At 44.6% G+C, this 27,617-nt stretch overlaps 1 protein-coding gene across 2 annotated transcripts in view; it reads left to right on the forward strand.

Annotated features, from left to right (window-relative positions):
• BRCA1 (BRCA1 DNA repair associated) overlaps window positions 1–27,617 on the forward strand; it is a 265,462-nt gene that overhangs the window by 19,564 nt on the left and 218,281 nt on the right. For both annotated transcript variants that reach the window (XR_003943997.1, XM_030221125.1), the window contains exons 3-7: window positions 15,803–15,856; window positions 19,003–19,083; window positions 23,667–23,755; window positions 25,005–25,153; window positions 27,405–27,510. Coding sequence is in view for 1 of the 2 variants with exons in the window: in XM_030221125.1 (XP_030076985.1) it covers window positions 15,803–15,856; window positions 19,003–19,083; window positions 23,667–23,755; window positions 25,005–25,153; window positions 27,405–27,510 (479 nt within the window). In the remaining variant the exon portion in view is untranslated. The remainder of the gene's footprint in view (window positions 1–15,802; window positions 15,857–19,002; window positions 19,084–23,666; window positions 23,756–25,004; window positions 25,154–27,404; window positions 27,511–27,617) is intronic.

Below are 27,617 nucleotides of genomic sequence, written 5' to 3' on the forward strand. Positions count from 1 at the left end.
AAAAGGTATCCAATACTCTAGCACCACTAGGGTTTTCGCCTGCAGTTCAGTCCATGCGCTAAGCACAATAGTATCACCCTTGGATTGGATTTAAGAGCTTATTAATTTTCTTTACCTAATATATTAAATTCAGAGTCATTAAAATAGCCATTATGAATAAAAGAAATTACTTCTGTAATTGCAGAAAGTTCATAAATTGTTATAGCAGGGGCAGAGACTGAGCAGGAAACTCTCTAGCCTATGGAAACAGCCCTATCTATATTATTATGAGCCTTTAAATCATAAGTACTCTTACATCCTTTCTCTTTGATGTGATAAAGTTAATGGTCAATTAAAACCAAATCTTGTTAAAAACGCCATAAAAATTAAAGGCAAGAATTAGATCTGATGCTTTTTTTATTTCTTTATTAAGCTATAAATGTATGTACAGCCTGTAGGATTTTAACACTTTTACACGGGACAAGGTTATACTGTACCCACGATGTAGTGATTACTTTTCGTTGGTTTAAAACTTTTCAATACTTTTTAATGTAGGGAAAAGATGTTTTCATAGCAAATGGCTTTCTGGGAGAGAACAAGCTATTAATAGAGCTGCCACTTCATTTTGTCGTTTTCCATTCTGTCCTTGTATACAAATGTTTTTCAAACCTTTGGGCCAATATTCAAAAAGGTTTATACGTTTACTTGGAGTTGGCGAACACATGGGTTTGCTGACCACTGATTTTCCAAGGCACTAAACTGTACTGATCAAAATCACTCAAATTACTTTGACATTATCCTTATAGTGCCTGGGCAGAGCTAGGGCAGAGCACAGGTGGTAATACCTAACCATAGTGATGGTGATATTCAGGCATCGTCTCTATAGCTAAGTGCTTGACTTTAGGACTGCTTGCAGGTCTAGCTTAAACAGGGCACAAATTCACACAGCTCTGAAGGTGTAAATTTTTCCATGTAAGTATGTATGTGCATATTTTATAAAATAAGCACCCATGGGGGTGGGGGGGGGGGGTGGGGAGGTGTAGTGGCCTTTCTGATACCCGAAGGATTTGGGGGGGGGGGGGGGTTGCTGGTGATTGCATGAGGTAATAAAAGTTTGCTGCTTTTTTTTATCTTTCTCAAATGAGTGGTGACCTTTGATTTTTTTTTTTTTTTAATTTATTTCACAAAAATTGTGTTTAATTTATATTGACCTCCATATGACAGTTCACACATAAAACAGAGGATACGGGGGGGGGGGGGGGGGGGGGGGGGTGTTAGGGGCTGCGGAGCTATCTATGTGAAAAACTTATTGACAGATTTCATCTTGTTGCTTTTATTACATTTATTCTGATAAAGGACACTTTGTATATTTCTATTGTTTATTCTGTTTACTTTGCAATGTCATCAATAAAAATTGTTGAAACATAAAATAAGTACCCACATATCAGCTCCATCAAAACTTATGTTCCTAGAAAAGCCTACATGCACTCACTTTCCATGTACAGTTGCACAATTTTATCAGAGCTCTTTTCTGTATGTAAAACGGGCTTATGAGCAAAACAAAGGAGAGGCAAAGTCCAACTGCACACAGAACAAAGAAAAGCATCTCTCAGACCTGGCGGAAGGAGGACAACCAGTGGGACACTGTTGTACCAGGGTAGAAATTATATTGCAGTGGTAGGGTGAATCGAATTGGTGGAGGGGTAGCGTTGTATGTTAAGGAGAGCCTTGAATCGAATAAACTAAAAATTCTGCAGCACACAAAACACAGCTTGGAATCCCTATGGATAGAAATTCGATGTGTAAAGGGGAAAAGGATAGCGATAAGATTGTACTACCGTCTACATGGCCAGGATGAATGGACAGATGCAGAAATGTTATCAGAAATTAGGGAGGCTAATAAGCTGGGGAACACAATAATAGTGGGGGATTTCAATTATCCCGATGGTTAATGTAAGATCAGGACATGCCAGGGAGGTAAAATTCCTTGATGAAATCAAGGACTGCTTTATGGAGCGGAGCAGCTGGTTCAGGAACCAACAAGATGGGCGACAATTCTACACCTAGTCCTTAGTGGAGTGCATGATCTAGTGCAGGAGGTAATGGTGCTGGGACTGATTGATAACAGTGATCATAACATAATCAGATTTGATATAAGCTCTGGAGTAAGTACACATAGGAAATCCAATACATTGGCCTTTGTATCGCTCCATGGTGCGACCGCACCTCGAATATTGTGTTCAATTCTGGTCGCCGCATCTCAAAAAAGATATAGTGGAATTAGAAAAGGTACAGAGAAGGGCGACGAAAATGATAAAGGGGATGGGACGAGTTCCCTATGAGGAAAGGCTAAAGCGGCTAGAGCTCTTCAGCTTTTAGAAAAGGCGGCTGAGGGGAGATATGATAGAGGTCTATAAAATAATGAGTGGAGTTGAACGGGTGGATGTGAAGCGTCTGTTTACGCTTTCCAAAAATACTAGGACTAGGGGGCATGTGATGAAGCTACAATGTAGTAAATGTAAAACGAATCAGAGAAAATGTTTCTTCACTCGATGTGTAATTAAACTCTGGAATTCGTTGCCAGAGAATGTGGTAAAGGTGGTTAGCTTAGCAGAGTTTAAAAAAGATTTGGATGGCTTCCTAAAGGAAAGGTCCATAGACCGTTATTAAATGGACTTGTGGAAAATCCACTATTTCTGGATAAGCAGTATAAAATGTTTTGTACTTTTTTTGGGATCTTGCCAGGTATTTGTGATCTGGATTGGCCACTGTTGGAAACAGGATGCTGGGCTTGATGGACCATTGGTATTTCCCAGTGTGGCAATACTTATGTACTTATGAGTGCGGATGCATAAAACTCACACTACTGGATTTGAAACATACTGATTTTGGTAAAATGGGGGAATACTTAAAGAAGGAGCTGATGGCAGGGATAGGAATTGGAGAAATGGTCGCGCAGTGGTCCAAGCAGACAACTTCAATAAGTATGACAGCCGATCTTTCCACAAGGAAAGTAAACAAAAACAAGAGAAACAGAAAACCTATATGGTTCTCCAAACAAGTGGCTGAAAAAATAAGGGCAAAAGAGACTGTTCAAGAAACTGCTGTTACCATGTCCTCCAGCAATGAGTTCCCGAGCTTAACTATTCGTACGGTGAAAAAATATGTCCTTCTATTTGTGTTAAAAGTATTTCCAATGTAACTTCCTCGAGTATCCCCTAGTCTTTGTACTTTTGGAACAAGTAAAAAATCAATTTACTTTTTGTCTACTCAGACCTGTCTGAGTATGCTTCTGGGGGCAAGAGGTTCAAAAATGGAAAGGAGGAAGAGGGTCATTATTCTAAAGACTCGTTAAAACCCTTTCCTTAGCGATTCCCATAGCCAATCGGTAAGGAATGGGTATGCATCAAGGAATAGAAATGCAAATGAGCTGCTCGTTGTAGCTCACTTGCATTCTCTATTCCGTTGTTAAACAGCCGGTCGAGCATGCGCAGAGCAGCCAAGCGTTATGCTGGCTGCTCTGCGCATGCCAACTATGCCTCCCTGTGCCGCCTGAAGACGCCGTGCTGCTCACCCCCTCCGATGCGGCTTGACAGAGGACAGTGCAGTTGAGGACGCCCATCCAAAAAAAAAAAAACCCCGTCCATTTTGGCCGTCATTCCCCCCTGCAATAATAAAAACGTCTTTTTTGGCAGTGCTTCACTCAGCTGAGACCTGGAAGTCCCTGAGCCAATCACAACGCGTTTAGCCGAGCTAAACTCGTTGTGATTGGCTCAGAGACTTCCAGGTCTCTCAGCTTAGTGAAGCACTGCCAAAAAAGACATTTTTATTATTGCGGTGGGGGGGGGGGGGGGGAGGCGGCCAAAATGGGTGTTTTTTTTGGATGGGCGTCCTCAACTGCACTGACTTCTGGATCGAGGTGCATCGGAGGGGGGTGAGCAGCGTGGCGTCTTCGGGGGGGGGGGGGGGGGGAAGGAATGACGGGCAAAATAGATGTTTTTATTATTGCACTGATGAGCACTTGACTTTTTTTCCCCCTATTTTTTGTTTTTTTTCACTTTTGTAGCAGTTTTTCAATCCCGCGCAGCCCCAACGAGAGGTACAGACCTCTCGTTAGATTTTCCAGTGTTAAGGCAATCAGAAAAGGTTAGTGCATCTCATTACAATAGGGTTTCTACACAATTTGCTCATCTGCATTCCGTTTTTGTTAGCTGCTACCGTCGTCGGGAAAACGTCTTTAGTGCATGCCAGGGTTTACTACTTGCTCGTTAATGGCTCGTTAAGTTTAGTGCATCTGGCCCTAAGTGTAGGTACTTCAGACTTGCTGCTCTTTTGTATCTCTAAAATATACACACAGAGATTGTTCCTTTCATGATTTGCGACGAGGGTTATTAGCGGGAAGGGGTGGTTACAGTCAAAGCGGTTTATTATATACAGGTGCTTATTTTGTACCTTGGGCAGTGGAGGGTTAAGTGACTTTCCCAGAGTCACAAGAGCTGCAATGGGAATCGAACCTGGTTTCCAGGCTGCTGCACTAGTGTTTTTAATCCTAGGCAGTGCCCATAGTCCTTTCAGGACCACTGATGGGTACTTGAGTGGATCTGCCAAGAGTTAGGTAGTAGCAGGATACAGAAAAGAGCTTAATTTTAAACATGATTTCCTGCTGTTGAGGGTGTATAGTATTGTGTTTGAGCTAAAGGTGATACGTGAAACCTGCTGCATGCATTCTGAGAAGAGTCCACTGCCTGTAGTATGAGTTTTGTTCTGGACTCTACAGCCATCAAAGGAACAAAGTAAATGTGAGAGAAGGTAACTGATGTCACTGTTGTACAGCAAGGCAATAAGAGAATCAAGAGACCCTCAGGATATAGGACCTGACAAGAACTAGTGGTATTTAGTAATGTGTAATGGATAGAACTGTGGCGTTTGCAGCAATACACATCTGTAACAGTGGGTATGAGCTCTCTTCCACAAGCAGACTGCAGTCTGTGTGTGTGTGCAGGGAGGTTAAGTGATTTACCCACGGGCACAGTATGCAACTGGAACTTGGAGCCTGTTCTTGACTCCACTTACTTACCAAGGTGTAAACATCCAGGAGGTGGAAAAGCAGTCAGGGCTAATGTTCTGTGGACCTTCATTAGGCATCTCCCCACCAGCTGATGTAAATCCTCACTTTCTGCCACAGTATTTCATATCCCTGCTAATGGGATTGTTCAGGTGCCTTGCTGTAGTATAAATCTCAGCAAGAGACTGGCTCTTTGGTATTCTGCTTGGTTAGTCAGGCTGTAAATCTGGCCTAACGGAGTTTATGTACAAGACAGATGGCATTGGAGCACCTTCTCCTAGACAAATATAGCAGTGGCAAGTAGTTGTGAAATGCTTTTTAGTGCCAACCTTTTGGCAGGAGCAAAGATATTATCTGCATTTAGTGGAGCATGTTTTTCAGTGTTCAAGATAGAAATTAAAATCATTTGTTGATGTATTCATTCTGCAAATTTATGGCTTTGTTTGACCAACTTGACTTCACTGGGGCTCCTGGTTCTCTTAGATATTGGATGCTAAGCATAGTTGAAACCACGGTGCTTGGTTGAGATTTTTATCAGTCATTATTGATAGTTTTCAGAAAGTGCTGTTGATGGCTTTTTCGGGGGCTGAGGTGGGAAGCTGTTCTTTGAACATTTGCACTGAGCCTCTTCAGCAATGTAGGATGTTACACTGAGGGCCTGTTTACTCTCTGGATATTAAAGATCTTTTACCTTTTTTATTTTTCCCCAAAAGCAGAACTGACCTGTGAGTGTCCCTGTAGGGAGTTAGATGTGTCTGTCCTGAAGATCAGGCTTGTTGCCTTTATCAGTAGCAGCAACTCTAGAGGGCTTTCTGAAGCCCAGAGAAGAAACGAGATCAGGGGTGCAGAAAAGCATAATGGCATTTCTAGTTTTTATATAAGAATCCTACTAACTCACTGGTAATAAAATCATGTGACACGGAAATAATCAGATTTAAATAAATATGGAGTAATGTATTTAAATTGGTGTATTTTTGTCATGGTTGTTTCTACTCTTTAGGTAGTTTGGGATATTTACAGCTGAGTTTGAGAAAAAAAAAAAGAAAGTGCTACAAGCAGTTAGGAGGGTCAGGGCTGGAACGGCCTGTAGCCTGAATGTGGCTCTTACATTCTGAGGTTTGTTTCTCTTTTTCTCTCTCTCTCTGGAATTTTATATCAGCAGGTGACCCACTGCTCCTGATGCAGCCATTTTATACTGGCGAAACATGGCCATGTCGGACATTTTATGTTAAATTTCTGAGATCATTTAATCTATTTAATAAAAACTGTATTTTTTTTACAAGGTCTGCCTTGTTGTTTTAGCTTCCGATTTGTGTTTAATTCCTTCACACTTTGGGAATTCCAGGGTGAGATAGGTTCTTGCACCTTTTATTGCATTTCGTGTAGGCAGTTCTGTTAGGTTAGTTATGTATTTAAGTACAAGGCTGAAAAGTATTCTTTAAGCCAGGGTGCAAATCTTGAAGGATATCCATGCTTTGATGGGTAGTCAGTGTAATTTTTGGAGTGATGGTTTTGTGCTTTTGAATCGATTTGTTCCAAATATTAATCTAGCCGCTGTATTTTGTGCTGTTTGTAGTTTCTTTAGTAGTTGTTCTCTGCTTCCTGCATTAATGCCGTTGCGGTAGTCTCCTATTAGCAAGATGTTGGGATTATTAACACATGTGTTTGAGATGAAATCCATGAAGTTTGTTTGCATTGCTTTCCAATTCCCTGGGGGTCTGTAGAAAAGGATGTAGCACAGTTGGTTGAGTAACATAGTAGATGACGGCAGAAAAAGACCTGCACGGTCCATCCAGTCTGCCCAACAAGATAACTCATATTTGCTGCTTTTTGTGTATACCCTACTTTGATTTGTACCTGTGCTCTTCAGGGCACAGACCGTATAAGTCTGCCCAGCACTATCCCCACCTCCCAACCACCAGCCCTGCCTCTCAACCACCGGCTCTGGCACAGACCGTACAAGTCTGTCCAGCACTATCCCCACCTCCCAACCACCAGCCCTGCCTCTCAACCACCGGCTCTGGCACAGACCGTACAAGTCTGTCCAGCACTATCCCCACCTCCCAACCACCAGCCCTGCCTCTCAACCACCGGCTCTGGCACAGACCGTACAAGTCTGTCCAGCACTATCCCCACCTCCCAACCACCAGCCCTGCCTCTCAACCACCGGCTCTGGCACAGACCGTACAAGTCTGTCCAGCACTATCCCCACCTCCCAACCACCAGCCCTGCCTCTCAACCACCGGCTCTGGCACAGACCGTACAAGTCTGTCCAGCACTATCCCCACCTCCCAACCACCAGCCCTGCCTCTCAACCACCGGCTCTGGCACAGACCGTACAAGTCTGTCCAGCACTATCCCCACCTCCCAACCACCAGCCCTGCCTCTCAACCACCGGCTCTGGCACAGACCGTACAAGTCTGTCCAGCACTATCCCCACCTCCCAACCACCAGCCCTGCCTCTCAACCACCGGCTCTGGCACAGACCGTACAAGTCTGTCCAGCACTATCCCCACCTCCCAACCACCAGCCCTGCCTCTCAACCACCGGCTCTGGCACAGACCGTACAAGTCTGTCCAGCACTATTCCCGCCTCCCAACCACCAGCCCTGCCTCTCAACCACCGGCTCTGGCACAGACCGTACAAGTCTGTCCAGCACTATCCCCACCTCCCAACCACCAGCCCTGCCTCTCAACCACCGGCTCTGGCACAGACCGTACAAGTCTGTCCAGCACTATCCCCACCTCCCAACCACCAGCCCTGCCTCTCAACCACCGGCTCTGGCACAGACCGTACAAGTCTGTCCAGCACTATCCCCACCTCCCAACCACCAGCCCTGCCTCTCAACCACCGGCTCTGGCACAGACCGTACAAGTCTGTCCAGCACTATCCCCACCTCCCAACCACCAGCCCTGCCTCTCAACCACCGGCTCTGGCACAGACCGTACAAGTCTGTCCAGCACTATCCCCACCTCCCAACCACCAGCCCTGCCTCTCAACCACCGGCTCTGGCACAGACCGTACAAGTCTGTCCAGCACTATCCCCACCTCCCAACCACCAGCCCTGCCTCTCAACCACCGGCTCTGGCACAGACCGTACAAGTCTGTCCAGCACTATCCCCACCTCCCAACCACCAGCCCTGCCTCTCAACCACCGGCTCTGGCACAGACCGTACAAGTCTGTCCAGCACTATCCCCACCTCCCAACCACCAGCCCTGCCTCTCAACCACCGGCTCTGGCACAGACCGTACAAGTCTGTCCAGCACTATCCCCACCTCCCAACCACCAGCCCTGCCTCTCAACCACCGGCTCTGGCACAGACCGTACAAGTCTGTCCAGCACTATCCCCACCTCCCAACCACCAGCCCTGCCTCTCAACCACCGGCTCTGGCACAGACCGTACAAGTCTGTCCAGCACTATCCCCACCTCCCAACCACCAGCCCTGCCTCTCAACCACCGGCTCTGGCACAGACCGTACAAGTCTGTCCAGCACTATTCCCGCCTCCCAACCACCAGCCCTGCCTCTCAACCACCGGCTCTGGCACAGACCGTACAAGTCTGTCCAGCACTATCCCCACCTCCCAACCACCAGCCCTGCCTCTCAACCACCGGCTCTGGCACAGACCGTACAAGTCTGTCCAGCACTATCCCCACCTCCCAACCACCAGCCCTGCCTCTCAACCACCGGCTCTGGCACAGACCGTACAAGTCTGTCCAGCACTATCCCCACCTCCCAACCACCAGCCCTGCCTCTCAACCACCGGCTCTGGCACAGACCGTACAAGTCTGTCCAGCACTATCCCCACCTCCCAACCACCAGCCCTGCCTCTCAACCACCGGCTCTGGCACAGACCGTACAAGTCTGTCCAGCACTATCCCCACCTCCCAACCACCAGCCCTGCCTCTCAACCACCGGCTCTGGCACAGACCGTACAAGTCTGTCCAGCACTATTCCCGCCTCCCAACCACCAGCCCTGCCTCTCAACCACCGGCTCTGGCACAGACCGTACAAGTCTGTCCAGCACTATCCCCACCTCCCCACCACCAGCCCTGCCTCTCAACCACCGGCTCTGGCACAGACCGTACAAGTCTGTCCAGCACTATCCCCACCTCCCAACCACCAGCCCTGCCTCTCAACCACCGGCTCTGGCACAGACCGTACAAGTCTGTCCAGCACTATCCCCACCTCCCAACCACCAGCCCTGCCTCTCAACCACCGGCTCTGGCACAGACCGTACAAGTCTGTCCAGCACTATCCCCACCTCCCAACCACCAGCCCTGCCTCTCAACCACCGGCTCTGGCACAGACCGTACAAGTCTGTCCAGCACTATCCCCACCTCCCAACCACCAGCCCTGCCTCTCAACCACCGGCTCTGGCACAGACCGTACAAGTCTGTCCAGCACTATCCCCACCTCCCAACCACCAGCCCTGCCTCTCAACCACCGGCTCTGGCACAGACCGTACAAGTCTGTCCAGCACTATCCCCACCTCCCAACCACCAGCCCTGCCTCTCAACCACCGGCTCTGGCACAGACCGTACAAGTCTGTCCAGCACTATCCCCACCTCCCAACCACCAGCCCTGCCTCTCAACCACCGGCTCTGGCACAGACCGTACAAGTCTGTCCAGCACTATCCCCACCTCCCAACCACCAGCCCTGCCTCTCAACCACCGGCTCTGGCACAGACCGTACAAGTCTGTCCAGCACTATCCCCACCTCCCAACCACCAGCCCTGCCTCTCAACCACCGGCTCTGGCACAGACCGTACAAGTCTGTCCAGCACTATCCCCACCTCCCAACCACCAGCCCTGCCTCTCAACCACCGGCTCTGGCACAGACCGTACAAGTCTGTCCAGCACTATCCCCACCTCCCAACCACCAGCCCTGCCTCTCAACCACCGGCTCTGGCACAGACCGTACAAGTCTGTCCAGCACTATCCCCACCTCCCAACCACCAGCCCTGCCTCTCAACCACCGGCTCTGGCACAGACCGTACAAGTCTGTCCAGCACTATCCCCACCTCCCAACCACCAGCCCTGCCTCTCAACCACCGGCTCTGGCACAGACCGTACAAGTCTGTCCAGCACTATTCCCGCCTCCCAACCACCAGCCCTGCCTCTCAACCACCGGCTCTGGCACAGACCGTACAAGTCTGTCCAGCACTATCCCCACCTCCCAACCACCAGCCCTGCCTCTCAACCACCGGCTCTGGCACAGACCGTACAAGTCTGTCCAGCACTATCCCCACCTCCCAACCACCAGCCCTGCCTCTCAACCACCGGCTCTGGCACAGACCGTACAAGTCTGTCCAGCACTATCCCCACCTCCCAACCACCAGCCCTGCCTCTCAACCACCGGCTCTGGCACAGACCGTACAAGTCTGTCCAGCACTATCCCCACCTCCCAACCACCAGCCCTGCCTCTCAACCACCGGCTCTGGCACAGACCGTACAAGTCTGTCCAGCACTATCCCCACCTCCCAACCACCAGCCCTGCCTCTCAACCACCGGCTCTGGCACAGACCGTACAAGTCTGTCCAGCACTATCCCCACCTCCCAACCACCAGCCCTGCCTCTCAACCACCGGCTCTGGCACAGACCGTACAAGTCTGTCCAGCACTATTCCCGCCTCCCGATCTTGACTAAGCTCCTGAGGATCCATTCCTTCGGCACAGGATTCCTTTGTGCTTATCCCACGCATAATAGTGTCTGGTCCTTGATTTTAAATGCAACAGTTTCCAATTACAGTGTTATACATTCTGCTGAGGTTTCAACTGTTAGGAAGGATCTGTATAATAGTGCTATTCCTCTGCCTCTTTTCCCTTTTGTGGTGCAGTGTAATATTTTATAGCCTGGTGGGCATAGATCCAAGATAATAGGGTCTTCCTGGTAATGTATCCATGTTTCATTTAAGAAAACCAATCCAAGGTCTTTGTCTGTTACCTAGTCCTTTATTGCGTCTGTTTTGTTTATCACTGGCATTGATAAATAATCATCTTCTGTTAATGTGATAGTGATAATTTTCTTTAATTGGTGTTTGATTTGGTTGCTGCATTTCTTGGTCTCCTTTCTGGCCTTTTGTAGTGTTTGCCTATCGGATGAGTGGATTCCATTCTTTGTAGGGCTTTGTCCAGTTGTCTGGGCTCTGTTGGAGATGAGGACGTTTCCTCTCGCTAGAGTATCGGTATGTTGTTTTTCCCTATGTTAGAGTAGTCGTGGATGCTATTAGCGTTAGGGCTGATAATCCTATTAGTAATCTTGTAATGAACATATTGCTTTGATATGGACTGGGGGGTTGTCGTGATTTCTTGGGACCCTGTTGGATAATTTTTTTTTTTTTTTAATTTGTATGTGGGTTTTCCGGTAGACCACCTTATTTGTGTGTGTGTGTTTGAGTCCCAGCTATACTTTCTATTTTTTGGGTGGTTGTGTGAGTGTATGAGTGTGTTTGGTAGTGCTCCGTGTCGTATCTACCTTTAAGACTCTTAAGTCAGTGAGGGTCATTTTCAAATATGGCTTCCCTGCTTCTTTGGGTTCTTATTTTCCGGTTGTTGTTTCTTCCTTGCCCCTGGGGGTCCCAGGCTCGTCCTTCCCGAGGTCACTTTGGGTTCGGTTCCATTGGTTATGCAGGTTTTGGCTGTGATGCTGTAGTCTCCTGCTCAACTCAGCTGCACAGTTTTTAGTTAACTGTGGGGTTTTTTTTTTTGTTTTTTTTGGGTCCGATGCAAGGGTCTGATGGGGGAGAAGGTGGTGGGCAGAGTCTTTTCAAGTCCATTCTGTTCTTGAAACCTCTGTATATGTGACCAGTCACAACAGATTTTGGTTCAGGTGGTCTCCATGTGGCAGGAGTTGTAGTCAGCCTGCGTCGCCCTGAGCTCCCTCCGCTGTGGTGCTAGTTCCTCGTTGTGGCCAGTGCTCGGGGCGAATGTGGCCATTGGGGGTCATTTATGAATCTATCTGTATGAATCTGTGCCCCGGTCTTGAGAAATGGCAATCTTTCTGGTTCTGTCATTTTCCACCCTTTCCTGAGCAGCACAGAGCTTTCTCTGGGCCAGGTGTTGTCAGAGAGAGAGAGAGTTTTACTGCTCTTTCTTTGATACTTTACTGGCTCTGCATATCTTGGAGTGCATGGCATTGTACAAAACTCTGAAACCTTCATCTCTGCTTCACTGGTAACTTGCTAAATGGCATAGTTAATGTTGGCAGTAGCAACACTATCTTGCAAAAAAAAACTGAATGGTTTAGGAGCAGGAGCAAAGCACAGTTAGGAAAATCAGGAACACGGCAGTCACCAGTCATGTTCATATCTAACTTTTTAAACAAATTTGCTATCTCTATAACCATAATCTGTCAAAACAAGAGTTTTGTGACTTGCACAGTAGAAAACTAATCTTTTGTTTTGGTCCTGTTCTGTCCTCACTGTGTGTAATGATGTACAGCTGTTAGAGTGGCAAACCCAAATTTAGCCAGATATGACACACATTTGCTCATTTAGCACTACAGCTTTATTGAGCAAGTAACAGGAGCTGTAAACATGTCTTACCGGAAAATAGAACAGAACAAAGATTAGCTGTCACAGTGTGGCTGAGCTGAGCAGCTATTATCAGTCTTTAAACCGTTTCCACTGGTTTGTAATGGGGTGGGGGTGGGGGTGGGGGGGAAGCAATATTTTCTAAGGCTTTTGAAAAAGTTACATAGGAGACATTAGGATTCAGCAAACTTGGTGGCATGTCCAGTCAGATCACATTTATGTATACGTGTATGTATGTATGTGTATACACAAACACACACACATATACATATCTGTGATCTGACTGGCTAAAAAGTAAAAACAAATCAGTATATATATATATATATATATATGTGTGTGTGTGTGTATGTATGTATATATATGTGTATGTATAAATCTGAAGGCGATGAAACAGTGTGACAAGGCGGTGGCCGTAGCTAGGAGGTTACTAGGCTGTATAGAGAGGTGTGACCAGCAGAAGAAAAGAGGTGTTGATGCCCCAGTACAAGTCATTGGTGAGGCCCCACCTGGAGTATTGTGTTCAGTTTTGGAGGCCGTATCTTGCTAAGGATGTAAAAAGAATTGAAGCGGTGCAAAGAAAAGCTACGAGGATGGTAAGGGATTTGCGTTACAAGACGTATGAGGAGAGACTTGCGGACCTGAACATGTATACCCTGGAGGAAAGGAGGAACAGGGGTGATATGATTCAGACGTTCAAATATTTGAAAGGTATTAATCCGCAAACAAACCTTTTCCGGAGATGGGAAGGCGGTAGAACGGGAGGGCATGAAATGAGATTGAAGGGGGGCAGACTCAAGAAAAATCTCAGGAAGTATTTTTTCACGCAGAGGGTGGTGGATGCTTGGAATGCCCTCCCGCGGGAGGTGGTGGAGATGAAAACAGTAACGGATAAACATAAAGGAATCCTGTGCAGAAGAAAGGGATCCTCAGGAGCTTAGCCTAGAATGGGTGGCAGAGCTGGTGGTTGGGAGGTGGGGCTAGTGCTGGGCAGACTTATACGGTCTGTGCTGGGGCTGGTGGTTGGGAGGCGGGACTAGTGCTGGGCAGACTTATACGGTCTGTGCCGGGGCTGGTGGTTGGGCGGCGGGGATAGTGCTGGGCAGACTTATACGGTCTGTGCCAGAGCCAGTGGTGGGAGGCAGGGATAGTGCTGGGCAGACTTATACGGTCTGTGTCAGAGCTGGTGGTGGGAGGCGGGGTTGGTGGTTGGGAGGCGGGGATAGGGCTGACCAGACTTATACGGTCTGTGCCCTGAAGAGGACAATACAAATAAAAAAAGTAGCACATATGAATTTATCTTCTTGGGCAGACTGGATGGACCGTGCAGGTCTTTTTCTGCCGTCATCTACTATGTTACTATTCTGTTGCTCCATTACGGCTGTCTTGGGAAACGGATTTGAGTTTAGACATGTCTGACTTTGATTGGTATACCTTTTGGGTTAATTCACTGCGTCCTACTAAATCAGCAGCGATATCCCAATCCTCTTATTTTATATTCCACAGAGCCTACTGGACCCCTGCTAGAGTGGCTATGATCACTAAAAGTGTTACCTATAAATGTTGGTCGTGTCAAGGCCCAGATGGGTCACTAGCACACATGGTTTTTTTCTGTAAGAACGTTAGAGCATACTGGCGACTTATTTGGGCGAAAATGTGTCTGGTTTTTCATCTGCCGATGACCACAGCAATCTCTTATGAAATAGTGATTCTAAGATCCTCTTCTCCTTCTATCACTATTTTGGAATCGGATAAGAAATTGTTCAACATCCTATTGCAGCCCCACTTTACCTCTCTACCCTCCTCTCCCCGTATGTTCCCACCCGTAACCTCCGCTCTCAGGACAAATCACTACTATCTGTACCCTTCTCTACCACTGCTAACTCCAGACTCCGCCCCTTCTGCCTCGCATCACCTTACGCTTGGAACAGACTTCCCGAGCCCATACGCCATGCGCCCTCCCTGCCCATCTTCAAGTCCTTACTCAAAGCCCATCTCTTCTCCCTTGCCTTTGGCGCCTAACCACCTTCCCCATTCATGTCACCTCCACTGACTACATAGTTTATAACCTTTAGATTGTAAGCTACCTACATTGACTACCTAAGTTGTAAGTTACCTACACTGACTACATAGTTTGTAACCTTTAGCTTGTAAGCTCTCTTGAGCAGGGACTGTCCTTCCCCATGCTAAACTTGTACAGCGCTGCGTAACCCTAGCAGCGCTATAGAAATGCTAAGTAGTAGTAGTAGTATTAGCTGTTGCCTTGCATTTAATTGTCTCCAATTGGAAAAATAATGTACATTTAAATTACAATGAATGGTGGAGCTATGTATGTGTGATCAGAAAATATGACATGATTTTGGCACGCAAACATCATAGACTTAAGTCTGTATTAAAGACCTGGGCCCGCTTAGATTTATTCTGTCAAGATTTTCCTGTCACTAAATAACCTTGTCTATTCCTGCTGGTATCTAGGGATGGAACGCTGATAATGCTCTGTTCTTTTATTTTGACTTCTTTATTTGCCATGGATTGTTGATATTGTTTGATTTTCTGTCTGTTTTATGTTTGACACAAAAACTATTAATCAAAATATGAAGAAATACAAAAAAAAAAAAGAAACATGGATGATATAATGAACAATCAGGTAAAAAAAAAAAGGGGAGAATATGCAATTGGTATCACATATTGAACATGAATTACATGATAAATTAGGCGGTACTAAATCTCGTGCGTATGCTGTGCCATGTATATTATGGTCTGTGGAGGGGTAGCTCTTCAAGTTGTTGGGGTAGTTTGAAAGGAGGCATTTCCTAACTGCTATGTTGAACTGTGTATAAGTTTCTATGCTACAAAAAGATGGAACTGCTTCTCTCATAAAAATACACTGGGCCATTTTTTATTTTCTTTATTTATTTGGGGGGTGGGGTGGGGGGTTATTTCTCTGGAACATCTAGTCCAATTTAGCATATTTTTGAATTCTCTCTCTCTCTCTGTTGGTTTTCTCCCATGCCAAGTTTTAATCCCCTTTTGTTACATTTTAGTCAGTCATGACCCCTTTTGTACAATTCTTTCCAGCATGCCTTGGTTTGGAAAGAATAAACAAATTGGGAAAATATCTTCCACATGAGTTGCTTCCTTAATCTACCTTGGCATATGGGTCTTGGATTTTTTTCACATATTTTAATCCTAAAGTGTGTTTTTTTTTTTTTTCTCTTTCAAACCAGTCTGGAGCTGATGAAAGAACCAGTTTCAACCAAGTGTGACCACTTGTTCTGCAGGTAAGCTTTTGAGACGTTCTCTGCGGCCAGCAAATTTCTTTTCATTAGGTATTGATGGCATCTTTATGTTTATACTAATGAGTACATATTATGAACACTTAAAGGACTCTTAAGAAAGAGAGTGGAAATGAGCATCTTGTGTTAAGGAGCACTTCTCATGCCATGACACATAGCTGGAAGGTATTGAGATAAGCATTAGCAGTGAATCTGAGAGGTTTGAGAGAATTTCTAATGCATCCTAATATGGGCGAAGGTTCATTCCTGTTATGGTAGCATGTGATCCCATTGATACAAGAAAGTTGGACCTTAATGGGTTGCAGGTTCCTTTTAGCCAGAGTCACTTCTCCAGGAGCCCAGCACAGCAGTAAGGTCTGCATCGTACACCTGGTGATGTGCTAGAGACAATTGCCATGCCTCTCATGATCTGCCAACAGAGAAAGCACAATGGAAGCAAAACAAAATCCCTTTTGTAGGGCTTCTAGAGTGCACATTTGCTCTTTGGAAAGTCTGGTTTTTAGCACACTCACAAGGAATACAAGATTTGCATGCGTAATGTGGAGACACAGTGGAAGCTCTGTGAATAGTGTTTACTAAGGTCAGTGGTCTTGGCTAAGTTTTAAGTCGTGGGGAGAGATGCCAACCAGTGTGCCGACATCCAGAATGCCTGGCCTCAATCACACATACAGAACACAGATAGCTCCTCTCCAAATATAGGGTCTCTTCTCCATTTTCTATTCTATTTTCCTCCTTTCTTTTTCATTCATTCCTTACATCCATCTTCAGCAATGATATTTCATTCAGCTTTCTTCTATTTTTCTACTACTTTCCTCAAATCTGTCTAGTTCCCCTCCCCCCTCCTCTCCGCAATTCACGTGCAGCATCTTACATAAGTACATGAATATTGCCATACTGGGACAGACCAAAGGTCCATCAAGCCCAGCATCCTATTTCCAACAGTGGCCAATCCAGGTCACAAATACCTGGCAAGATCCCAAAAAAGTACAAAACATTTTATGCTGCTTATCCCAGAAATAGTGGATTTTCCCCAAGTCCAATTTAATAATGGTCTATGGACTTTTCCTTTAGGAAGCCGTCCAAACCTTTTTAAAACCCTGTTAAGCTAACCTCCTTTATCGCATTCTTTGGCAACGAATTCCAGAGTTCAAATACACTTTGAGTGAAGAAATATTTTCTCTGACTTGTTTTAAATTTACTACTTTGTAGCTTCATCTTCTCCCTCTCTGTTCTCCCACCCTCCCCTACATCTGTGTGCAGCATTTCTTCCTTCTCTCTTCCCTTCACTCCACCTGTGTGTGCAGCATCTCCTTCCTACATATCTAGCATCTCTTTGCTGTGTTTCTGTCCTTCCCTGTGTCAGGCTTTTCTCTCTGTTCTCTTCTTCCGACACCTCTCCTCCTGTGGTCTAGCATCTCTCATTCCCTCCCTCTCTGAGTCCAGCATTCAGTTCCCCTTCTTGCACCCCAGCTGTCTGTCCTCCGGACTTGCTGTCTTCGCCTGCAACGATTTAAGCCAGGCTGTTAAGCAAGGCCACAAAGCTGCCTCTCAGCCATGGTTCCCCCCCATGGGAACACAAAGTTGCGAGCAAAGGAAAGGCTCTTGGGGCCTGGCAGTGCAGCTTGTCATTAGCTGCCTGTGAAGACAGCAGGTTTGGAGGACCTGCCAACTCAGGTAGATGGGGAGAGAGGCCTGACCTGTGAAGAAGGGAAGGGGAGAGGGACCCAACATAGAAGAAAGACTTGGCTGAGCCCCTCCACGTTCTTTAGTGAAAGGCCCATTGCCTGCATCTGAGGGAGGGGGAACAGTGACAGTGGGGCTGCCCTAGAGATCTTCAGATGCCACCGTTCTCCCACAGGCCTTGCATTGAAAAACTGATCTACGGGGTTCATAGCAGTAATCAAAGCAAGGCTACGTGATAGTATATTTGCTTTGATTATTGCCCTTGGAAAAAGTACCTGCAGAAATGTCTGTTTTGTCTGCAGGTACTTTTCTGGTCAAAGTAACAATACATATATTGTTGCCTTCCCAACTTTATTTCATCTAAGGAATATGTCTACTATATTTTGGAGTAAAAGAATACTTGTCAAGTCTTTACTTTTAACCACCAATAGGGAAAAAGCCCATTTCACCAGTAAAAAGCTTATGACTTCGTAAGTTGCCCACCTTGAGGCCAGTTTTTAAATTGACCTTACAAGTACCTTTATTTTTTTTTAGATGCCCTGTAAGCTGATTTTTCATAGGGAAAACCAGGTTGGTAGGGCTGGTTTGGGAACATTACCTTGATTAGTTCAGTAGAAGCAGCTTTTTGTTTTTTTGGTGCATATGTGTAGTAGTGCTTACTTTATTTTTTGTCTATTAGATTGTAAGCTCTTTGAGCAGGGACTGTCTTTCTTCTATGTTTGTGCAGCGCTGCGTACGCCTTGTAGCGCTATAGAAATGCTAAATAGTAGTAGTAGTAGTCTCTTGTAACCAGAGCTAATATTGTGATGTCATAATGCCTCAGTCCACCAATAAGAGCCAACCTCATCAGTGATGTCACAATGGCTTGATTGTCCTATACTTGGCTCACTTTTATTACATAGCTCTTTGAGCAGGGACTGTCTTTCTTCTATGTTTGTGCAGCGCTGCGTACGCCTTGTAGCGCTATAGAAATGCTAAATAGTAGTAGTAGTAGTAATGTGTTGGAATGCATTTCTGCTTTGTTTGTTAAAATATTTGCTGTACCACCATTTCCGACTCCCAGATCACAATGGTTTTCAAACCAACTAATACAATTAGGATTGGAATCGACCACAGCCTATGCATCAAACACACACTGAAAGAAATGAGTTTTCAAGAGCATTTTTTAAATTTAGGGAATGAGTTCAGAATGAATGTAGGCCGGAAGATCATTCCACAGCCTGGGAGCCAGAAAATAAAAAGCAGATTTCCTATTTGTCTCATGTATTGGGTGGGGGTGGGGAGGGGACAGTATCAAACGATTAGAATCCACAGAATATAACATCTGGAGGGTAAAGAATTGTGACTGAAGACAAATATAAAGGAAGGCTGCTGTTCTTTCTGTGCCTGGAAGGGTTTTAAGCTGATGATGGTGATGCTTTTTGTGTGTGTCTTACCTTTCCTTTTAGGTTCTGCATGTTGAAACTTCTAAGCAAAAAGAGGAGAGGTTTAGCAGAGTGCCCAATGTGCAAGAATGAAGTTACCAGAAGGTGATGTACAGCCTTGGGTTGGACTTGATTCACAGTAGCAATTCCAGCCACTTTAAGCAATGGAAATGCAAAATAAGGGTTGTCTGTCATTCCTTTCCCTCTTTTTTTCTCCAATTATTCTTTATTGATCCTTTGCATAAGAACACACGCACAAAATCAGATAGCATTAAATACATATCAACACCAAACTGTTCAGAGCAAAGTACGTCTTAAAAAGTGGCGTAAAGCAGCATTTGGACGTTTTTCTCACAAAAATGTCCAAATCGGTATTTTTGAAACCTATTTTTGAGAGGTTTTTCTATGCTGTTCATCTGCAGTGCATCCAAATCGCGAGGGTTTGTGTTAGGGGCGTGTTAAGGGCGGAAATTGAGTGCTCCTAAGACTTGGACATTTTTCAACCATAATGGAACAAAAAAAACGCCCAGGACTAAAACCAAGATGTTTTGAACTAGACCTGTTTTATAACCAATAAGACACAAAAAGGTGCCCTAAATGATCAGTTGACCACTGTAGGGAATCAGGGATCACTTTCCTCAGTGGTCACTGACCCCCCCCCCCCCCCCCACAAAAGATTAAAAACATTACTTACCGGACTCTATGCCAGCCTCAGATGTTATACTCAGGTCCATTAGAACAGCATGCAGGTCCCTCGAATAGTCTAGTGTTGGGTGCAGTGCACTGCAGACAGGTGGACCCAGGCCTGTAGCTCCCCCTACCTGTTACACTTGTGGAGGAAACTGTGAGCCCTCCAAAACTCACCAGAAACCTACTGTACCCACATACAGGTGCACCCTTCACCCATAAGAGCTATTGTAGTGGTGTACAATTGGGGGTAATGGGTTATGGGTGGGTTTAGAGGGGGCACAGCAGACAAGATAAGGGAGCAGTGGTGAGATGTGTACCTGGGAGCATTTATTTGCAGTCTACTGCAGTGTCCCCTAGGATGCCCATTGCTGCCCTGGGATGTCTGGGGAAGTCTAGTAAAAATGCTGACCCCCTCCTACATCCCAGTGGCTTGATTTTCTACATTTTTCATTTGAATGTTTTTTCCCCACCAAAAAAGGAAACCTTGTTTGAAATGGTATGTTTGAAAAAATTTTAAAGAAATAGATGCGTTTTTCCTCTGAAAATGACCTTGTTTCCTATTCAGATTTTGGATGGTTTTGTGCAAAACATCCAAAGTCAGACTTGGACATCATATCAAAAATGCCCCTCAATGTCTCTTAACTCCCCCACCCCCCCACCACACACAGGAAGCTTTACTAACTATAATATGAAAGAGCTAAGGCAAATATATACTCCAGTAAGCAAGATATCACATAGTAAGCGAACATCTACATTCTGTGGTAGGTATGTTTGCCAGCAGTAAACACCAGAAACGGAATCAAAAGCAGAAACAGAGAGCTGGAAAACAGAAACAAAACCTAAACTGAACTGACATAACCATAGCCTTTCCTTTTGATAACAGCTGTTGCATAGGAGTTTGAAGCACTCCACAATTTACCATTTGATGTTTTTTGAAGTTATCAATAGAAATCAAACAAAATAAAACATGGAAAAGAAAATAAGATGATACCTTTTTTATTGGACATAATACATTTCTTGATTAGCTTTTGAAGGTTGCCCTTCTTCGTCAGATCGGAAATAAGCAAATGTGCTAGCTGACAGTGTATATAAGTGAAAACATTCAAGCATTACTATGACAGTCTGACAGGGTGGGAGGAGGGGGGTGGGTCGGAGGTATGCATGGGGACATCAAAGCATATCATTGATATTCTAACAGGATGGGTGTGGATAGGTGAGGGGTGGAGAGAAATACAGCTTTATGGTTTATAATGGGCTAGGAACCCCAGATCCTTGTTAAGTCCTTTCTGTTGGGTGTTAAAATATTCAATCATTCTGACTTCAAAGGTCTTACGTTCTTGTATGGTTTTAAAGTTACCTTTCAGGATTCTCACTGTGAAGTCACTGGTACAGTGTCCTGGTCCTGTAAAATGCTGACCAACAGGGGTGGGAGCCCTACTGGCACCAGTATTGTTCATGTGATGTCTATGTAAATTGAATCTTGTCTTAAGCATCTGGCCTGTTTCTCCAATATAGCATCCTTTGTTACATTTTTTACACTGAATGATATATACCACATTGGAAGATGAGCAAGTGAAAGATCCCTTTATGTTGAATATCTTTCCTTTGTGGGTAACTGTGGGGTCCTGTGAAATATTTTGGCATAGTTTGCAACTGGATACATTACAGGGAAGTGTGCCCTTCTGTTCCTTTTCAGTCTGTGATGGAAGTTTACTTCTGATTAGCTTGTGTTTTAAGTTGGGTGGCTGTCGGAAGGCCAGTACTGGTGGGGATGGGAATATCTCTTTCAGTAATTCATCCTCCTGGAGTATAGGTTGTAGATCTCTTATGATTTTCCTCAGTTTTTCCAGCTCTGGATTGTATGTCACTACAAGCGGGATTCTGTCTGTGGATTTTTTCTTTTTGTACTGTAGCAGATTCTCCCTGGGTGTTTTGAGGGAGGAGGCAATATTCTTGGAGATTATTTTGGGGTTGTAGCCCTTCTGTTTGAAAGATTCAGTCAGGGTTTTAAGGTGTCTGTCTCTGTCCCCTGGGTCAGAGCAGATACGGTGGTATCTTGTGGCTTGGCTGTAAATGATGGATCTTTTTGTATGTGAAGGATGGAAGCTGGAGTTGTGTTTTTTGAACAAACATTCTATTCACATAACGTTTGTGAATCCTGCTTGCCTGCAAGATGTAGTACAAGTCCAACATACCCATGAAGAATTGCTGGGATTGTGAGCATACAAAAAAAAAAATAAATAAAAAGACAAAAATGTTCTGTAATAATTTGGCAAGGATGGCAATTACTGTTACCTTCACTCCTCAAAGGCTTTCAAATGCTTAATCATTTGGTTTTATGTTTAGATAGGTTAGTTTTCCAAAGTACCAGTACAGTAATTTAAAACAAGACAATAACATAAAAAAACATACAACAATAAAAGAAATAAAATTATAATATTGTTAACTGCCAAATAAAAAATACATACAACTGGTTTGGCCAAGCAGCATAGTCTAGTTTTCTTTTTGAATATAGACCTCTTGAAACCAGTGGCGTAGCCACAGGTGGGCCTGGGTGGGCTGGGGCCCATCCACTTAGGGCTCAGGCCCACTCAACAGCAGCACGTATTTAGTTCTAGCTAGCTAGTGGGGATCCCAAGTTTGTCAGCTGAAGACCTTCCCCTGATGGTGCTGAAAACACTGCTCTCCACTTCAGCAGTCTAAACTTCCTAAGCTGCTGATACTGGCCTCATTGCATGGGGGGGTGGGTGGGGGGGGAAGAACACTTGGTGCCCAACCACTTCTTGACTAGGCCCACCCAAAATCTGCTGTCTGGCTACACCCCTGCTTGAAATAAATATGTTTTCAATTATTTTCTAAATAGTAAAAGTGAAGTGATTTGTTGCAACTCCAGAGGAAGATCATTCCATATTGTTGGACAAGTTATGTAAAACGTTCAGGAACAATCCTCTAGTCTAACCTGGTGGAGTGAGGGAACTTCTAATAAAGACTTTGGGCCCTGTTTACTAAGCCGTGCTAGAGACACGCTAGTATTTTTAGCATGCGCTAAGCATTAGTGTGCACTAACTGTGGAGATGCCCATAATATTCCTATGGTTGTCTACATGGTTAGCATGCGCTAAAAACGCTAGTGCACTTTAGTCAATATGGCCCTTTCTTTGAGTTCTTACATTTCTAGTTGGCTGATGTATTTTTAAACACTTTGAGATAGCAATTGGCGCATCATTTTGTAGGGCTTTGAATACCAATACTAGTATTTTGAATTTAATTCGCCAATGAAGTTTGATATGTGCAAAATCCAGAGATGCTCCTATCCACGAACTTTGCACCTGTTTTCAAAGGGAAAGTCTGAGCATGATTTCTCTTTGAGAATTGGTTTGGGCAAAGGTCCTGGCAGAAATTTGCAGCTGTGGTTTTTTTTTTTTTGCTGGTACTTCCTTTAGGGATATACATGGCCCCAAAATTTTCAGTTTTCTATTTTGGGTGTTTTCTTTTTCCAGTTTGTTTCACATATTTGTTTTGATTTTTAAAAAAATCTATTTAAGTTTGAGCTTGTTGACATTCACAGTTCAATTGTATGCATGCCAGTTTCTGAGTTTATGCAGGTACAATCAATTTTGAATGTGCTTTTCTAAGGCATATCCCTAGCTCCCTTCACAGCGTGTGAATTTGAAAATCTAATGTATACATATTTTTTTGTCCCCTGATCCAAGCATGCCCTAGCTCAGGCCTGCATTTTACTTGAGAAAAAGTACACAAATTATTGGTCCTCATACATATTTTTATTGGGTAAGGGCTGGACAGTTTCAGAAAGCTATTTTATCTGGTTGACTGGCTCTTTATCTGGGTTAATGACTTTTGAAAATTGCTCTTGAAATTGCTTAGAAAATCATGCCATATGCACATCTCTCACTTTTTATTGTTTAATTTAAATCTTGCCTTTTGATACACTTGGTAAAGAACCAATTTGATGAGCCAAAAATATCATTTTTGTTACAGAAGTATCAAGGAAAGCCCTAGATTTAAGCTGCTGATTGAAGGACTTCTGAAAACCATCCAGGCCTTTGAAATGGACACGGGATTCAAATGTAAGTATTGCAGATGGCAGTGTAGGACAGAAAATTATTTCTAGATGGCAAAACAAGTTTTTAATACAATTTTTAAGATTTGTTTTTTCTTTCAAAAGGTTCCTTTTCAGACCAGAGGAGAAACTTGACAGATGGTTTGCACAAGCCTGAAATGAGTTTTAGGAGCTGTAGGAAAATGTCTCCTTAGTGGATGTGGTAGGGACAATAACGGTGCAATAGAATATCTGAGAGACATAGGGATTAGGAAACCAGGAGTAATGCCAGAGATCAAGTAGGATCGGCTCAATTGGAGAAGGCTGGGGAAATGGGCAGACTAACAGTTTTCATCAGTTTGTGTTTCCATGTAAGCACAGATAGATACCTTGGCTGATTTTTCTTAAAAAAAAATTGGAGTGAAAAAACTATAATATTACATTACATGACATCATAATTCTTGTAGCTTGCAACCATTCTGAGTCTGTTGTGCCATGTGCAGTTTCCCCTCCTGCTGACCAGTTTTCTTCTGGGGTGGGGGTTTGGATGTTTTTTCCTGTGGTGAGAGCTGAAACCCTGTTCTCCCCGGAGTTTGTTCTTTTGATGCACCAAGCATATTTGTTGAAGAGACCACTGGCCTCCTCAGGGGCTTCTGCAGGTCTGTTGACAAAAAGGGCACATTTGGAGAGCCACAGGGAGCTGGATGAAATATCCCTGGCATTGCACCATGGGTCAGAGGGCCACCTCTCAGGGTCCTTTTGCACTCACTGTCTCACCCTCTTGGAGGAGCTATTTGGCTATTCAGGAAGGAGGAATTGCTTGCCTTAATTTCTAAGGTGTTGGAGGTACTTAATGTTTATTCTCCTGATACTCTTCCCTTGGATGCCACCTTGCATGCTATGATGTCTTGTACTAAGAAGCCCCCTAGGACTTTCCATGGTCACACCGAGAAACCCATGAAACCTGCAATCTCAATTTATGTCCTCCAGTTTTACTGCTGCTCGTCTCTGGAAAAGATTTGTTTGTATATTAGTACCGTTTAAGTGTTGGTATTATATCTCCTGTATCCCTCCTTTCCTCTATAGACTACACATATTTTCTCCCTGGTCCTGTGACAAACTTAAAAATCTGTAGAAACCTATAATCTAAGAGCAAATTAGAACTGTATCATTCATCCTGTGAGGTTACTAAACGGGGTTAAAAGGTGTGGCCGATTAGAGATTTTCTTCTTTTGGTTGAAAGTTGTCAAAAGTATTATTTTCTGTTTTGTTTGCAGTTTCATCAAGTCAAGAACGTACTGAAAAGCAAGCAGAGTCTAGTGCCAGCGAGCAACTGAACACAGATGGCGACACTGTGCACAGTAGGGGCTATAGACTGCCACGGAAGGGAGTCCAGGAACATGGACAGGGAAAGAAACCAGGCTTGGTAAGAGTTTTTTGTATCCAGACTGTTTCCAGGTAATAGTGATGTTTTACCTAGAGCATGAGGACAAGGTTAGGATGTTCAATGCTGATTGCAAACTCTAGCTGCCTAAACTTGAGAGAGGTGATTAGTAAGCCTATATACGTGCTTCAAGTTCAGTTTCTTAAATTTAGGTGCCTACTTTTTGGTGAACTTAGGAACCTAAGTTCAGCTAAAAATTCAACAACTTAAGCTCCTAAATGTGGCAAGACAAAATTGGAGAAAATAGTGTGGTTGCCGTGGCAGTCCTCTTGAATGCATAGAAATAAAGGCTAATAAATCAGTCCTCCCCCCTCACCGACCAAAACAGAATAGTGCTATGTACCACATTTGTTGACTAGCTTTAGGGAGCTTCCCTTCCCGTGCTATATTTTGTTTGCTCTGTCCTAAGCAATCTTAGAAAATAGGTGTGTATTTTCAAGCTAGTTTGGAGTTATGAGGGTGACAAAATGTTTTTTAATTTTTCAATTTTTTTTAGTATGTTGAAACCACAGGTGGTGATATTGGGTATTTGTCATTTAGGAGGACTCAGTGTAGAAAAGACTCAAAAATTGAATGAATGATGTAAGACAAGCCAGGGTAGGGGTGAGAGAGTACTAGGAAGTGGTGTTTTTGGGGTGGGGGTTATCGTATAAACACCTGGTTTATTTGTTTTTTTGGGTTGTTGTGGGTTTTTTTATTTTTTGCATCAAAAGTGTTGTATTGGTTTAAAACAAAAAATCAGAAACCCTATTTATAAGTTACATGTGTAAATTAACATGGGGAATATGTATGTGTGTGTTTGTGAAAGAGCTTAGATAAATATGTGCATAACTTTTTTGGGCTAATCTTGAAAATGTAACCTTGCATGTAGTTCTGTTTTTGAAAAATTATTCCTTATCGACCAACTAGACCAGTCCACACCAATGGGTTATATCATCTGGCCAGCAGATGGAGGTAGAGAAAAAACAGACATCACTAGTATAATAGCAGATGCAACCTGGAACAGAACTAGTCAGTATTTCTCTACTTCCAGCGGATGGTGCAGGTTGGTCTGGTGCAGCTGTTCCTTTTTTTGGACCTAACTCCCTCAGAAATGAGCTATGGCCATTCTTTGCTGGTCGAGTCCCAACATCTGTCAGTTTTGAGCAGAGATTGGTTTCCAAGCCCCCTCCCCTTTTTAAAAAAACTTTAAATTTTGGACTCTCACCTTCTAGAAGCCAGCCTGGCACAGGCACTCAGGGGCCCCTGCCAAATAGGGTTGGACCATTTACAAAATCCTCTGGAGCCTTCTTAGGATACTGCCAAAAAAAAAAGAAGGTTTGGCTGGCAGGCTTTTAGCTGCAGCTCTTATGAATTTTTTTTTTTTTTTTAAACAAACGAAAGTGAAACCAGGTTGGCTCCAGAGAGGATTCAGGTGGGTCTGCGGCTGTGGGTAGGGTGGAGAGTACCCAGTTTGGCTTAAGTGAGCGCCAGGTGGGGGATGCACATGACTGCCAGATGCTGTGACGCAGGGGCAGAACTGTCAGTGGGATTGAAGACCAGCTCTGGGAGATCCTGGAGCAGCCTGAAGGGAGGACTGTGTAGTCTGAGTTGCCTGTTGCTTCAGCTCCGAGAACCATGGACATGCGTTTTTTTTGGCAGGAGCCACAGCCTTTATGGATGCTTGCAGCGTGGTTCTTGTGGAAGGGCAGAATGTTGAGGGTCTGCCTTTAGGGGACATATTGGAGTGAACACTTGGTACCTCTTATGTGGTCCTTCAGGACCCAATTGGTGGCTGCCATTTCTGAGGGGATTGATGAGGTCCTGGCAGTGTGCTGGGGGCCAGAATTTTCAGGATTTGTCCCCTCCACCAGGGGGGTGTTGTGGATTCTCATTCATTCCCTCCTCCTCCCTTCCCACCTCTTCTTCCCAGCAAGAGTTCTCAGGCAGTCATTGATGGCTCATGTTCTTTTGATTAAAAGTGTTCAGCATCAACCCCTGATGCAGCCTGATGGCAAAGCATGTTGGTTTACTATGAACACTCCAAGTCAATAAATTGAATTTCTCTCGCTCTTGTCACTTTTTGAGGGAGTACTCCCTTGTTTTGCTTCCTTTGGTTTTACAGAACTGTAGGGGCTCTATACACATACAAAAAAAGATGCCCCTGTGCTTCTTACCCACGTGATATTAAGTAAACTGTTAGATTTTTGTTTCTTGATATACTTAGTTATTTCCTGTGTGCATTTATTGGCAGGAAACAAATTCAGACGTGCAACACTCGGGGAACCTGGCCAGCAGGCGCTCACAAAGGATCAAAAGACAGAAGCGAGATGCCAGCGAGCCTCTGTGTATTGACTTTGGTAAGAAACTTGCTTTTACCGCAAGCACTTCATAAGTAGTGATCACAAATCAGGGAAGTTATATCTTCATGTTTCTGGAATGCTTGCATTAAAATTTGTGGTGGTTT

The sequence above is a fragment of the Microcaecilia unicolor genome, chromosome 12 (assembly GCF_901765095.1).
Source record: "Microcaecilia unicolor chromosome 12, aMicUni1.1, whole genome shotgun sequence".
NCBI lineage: Eukaryota > Metazoa > Chordata > Amphibia > Gymnophiona > Siphonopidae > Microcaecilia > Microcaecilia unicolor.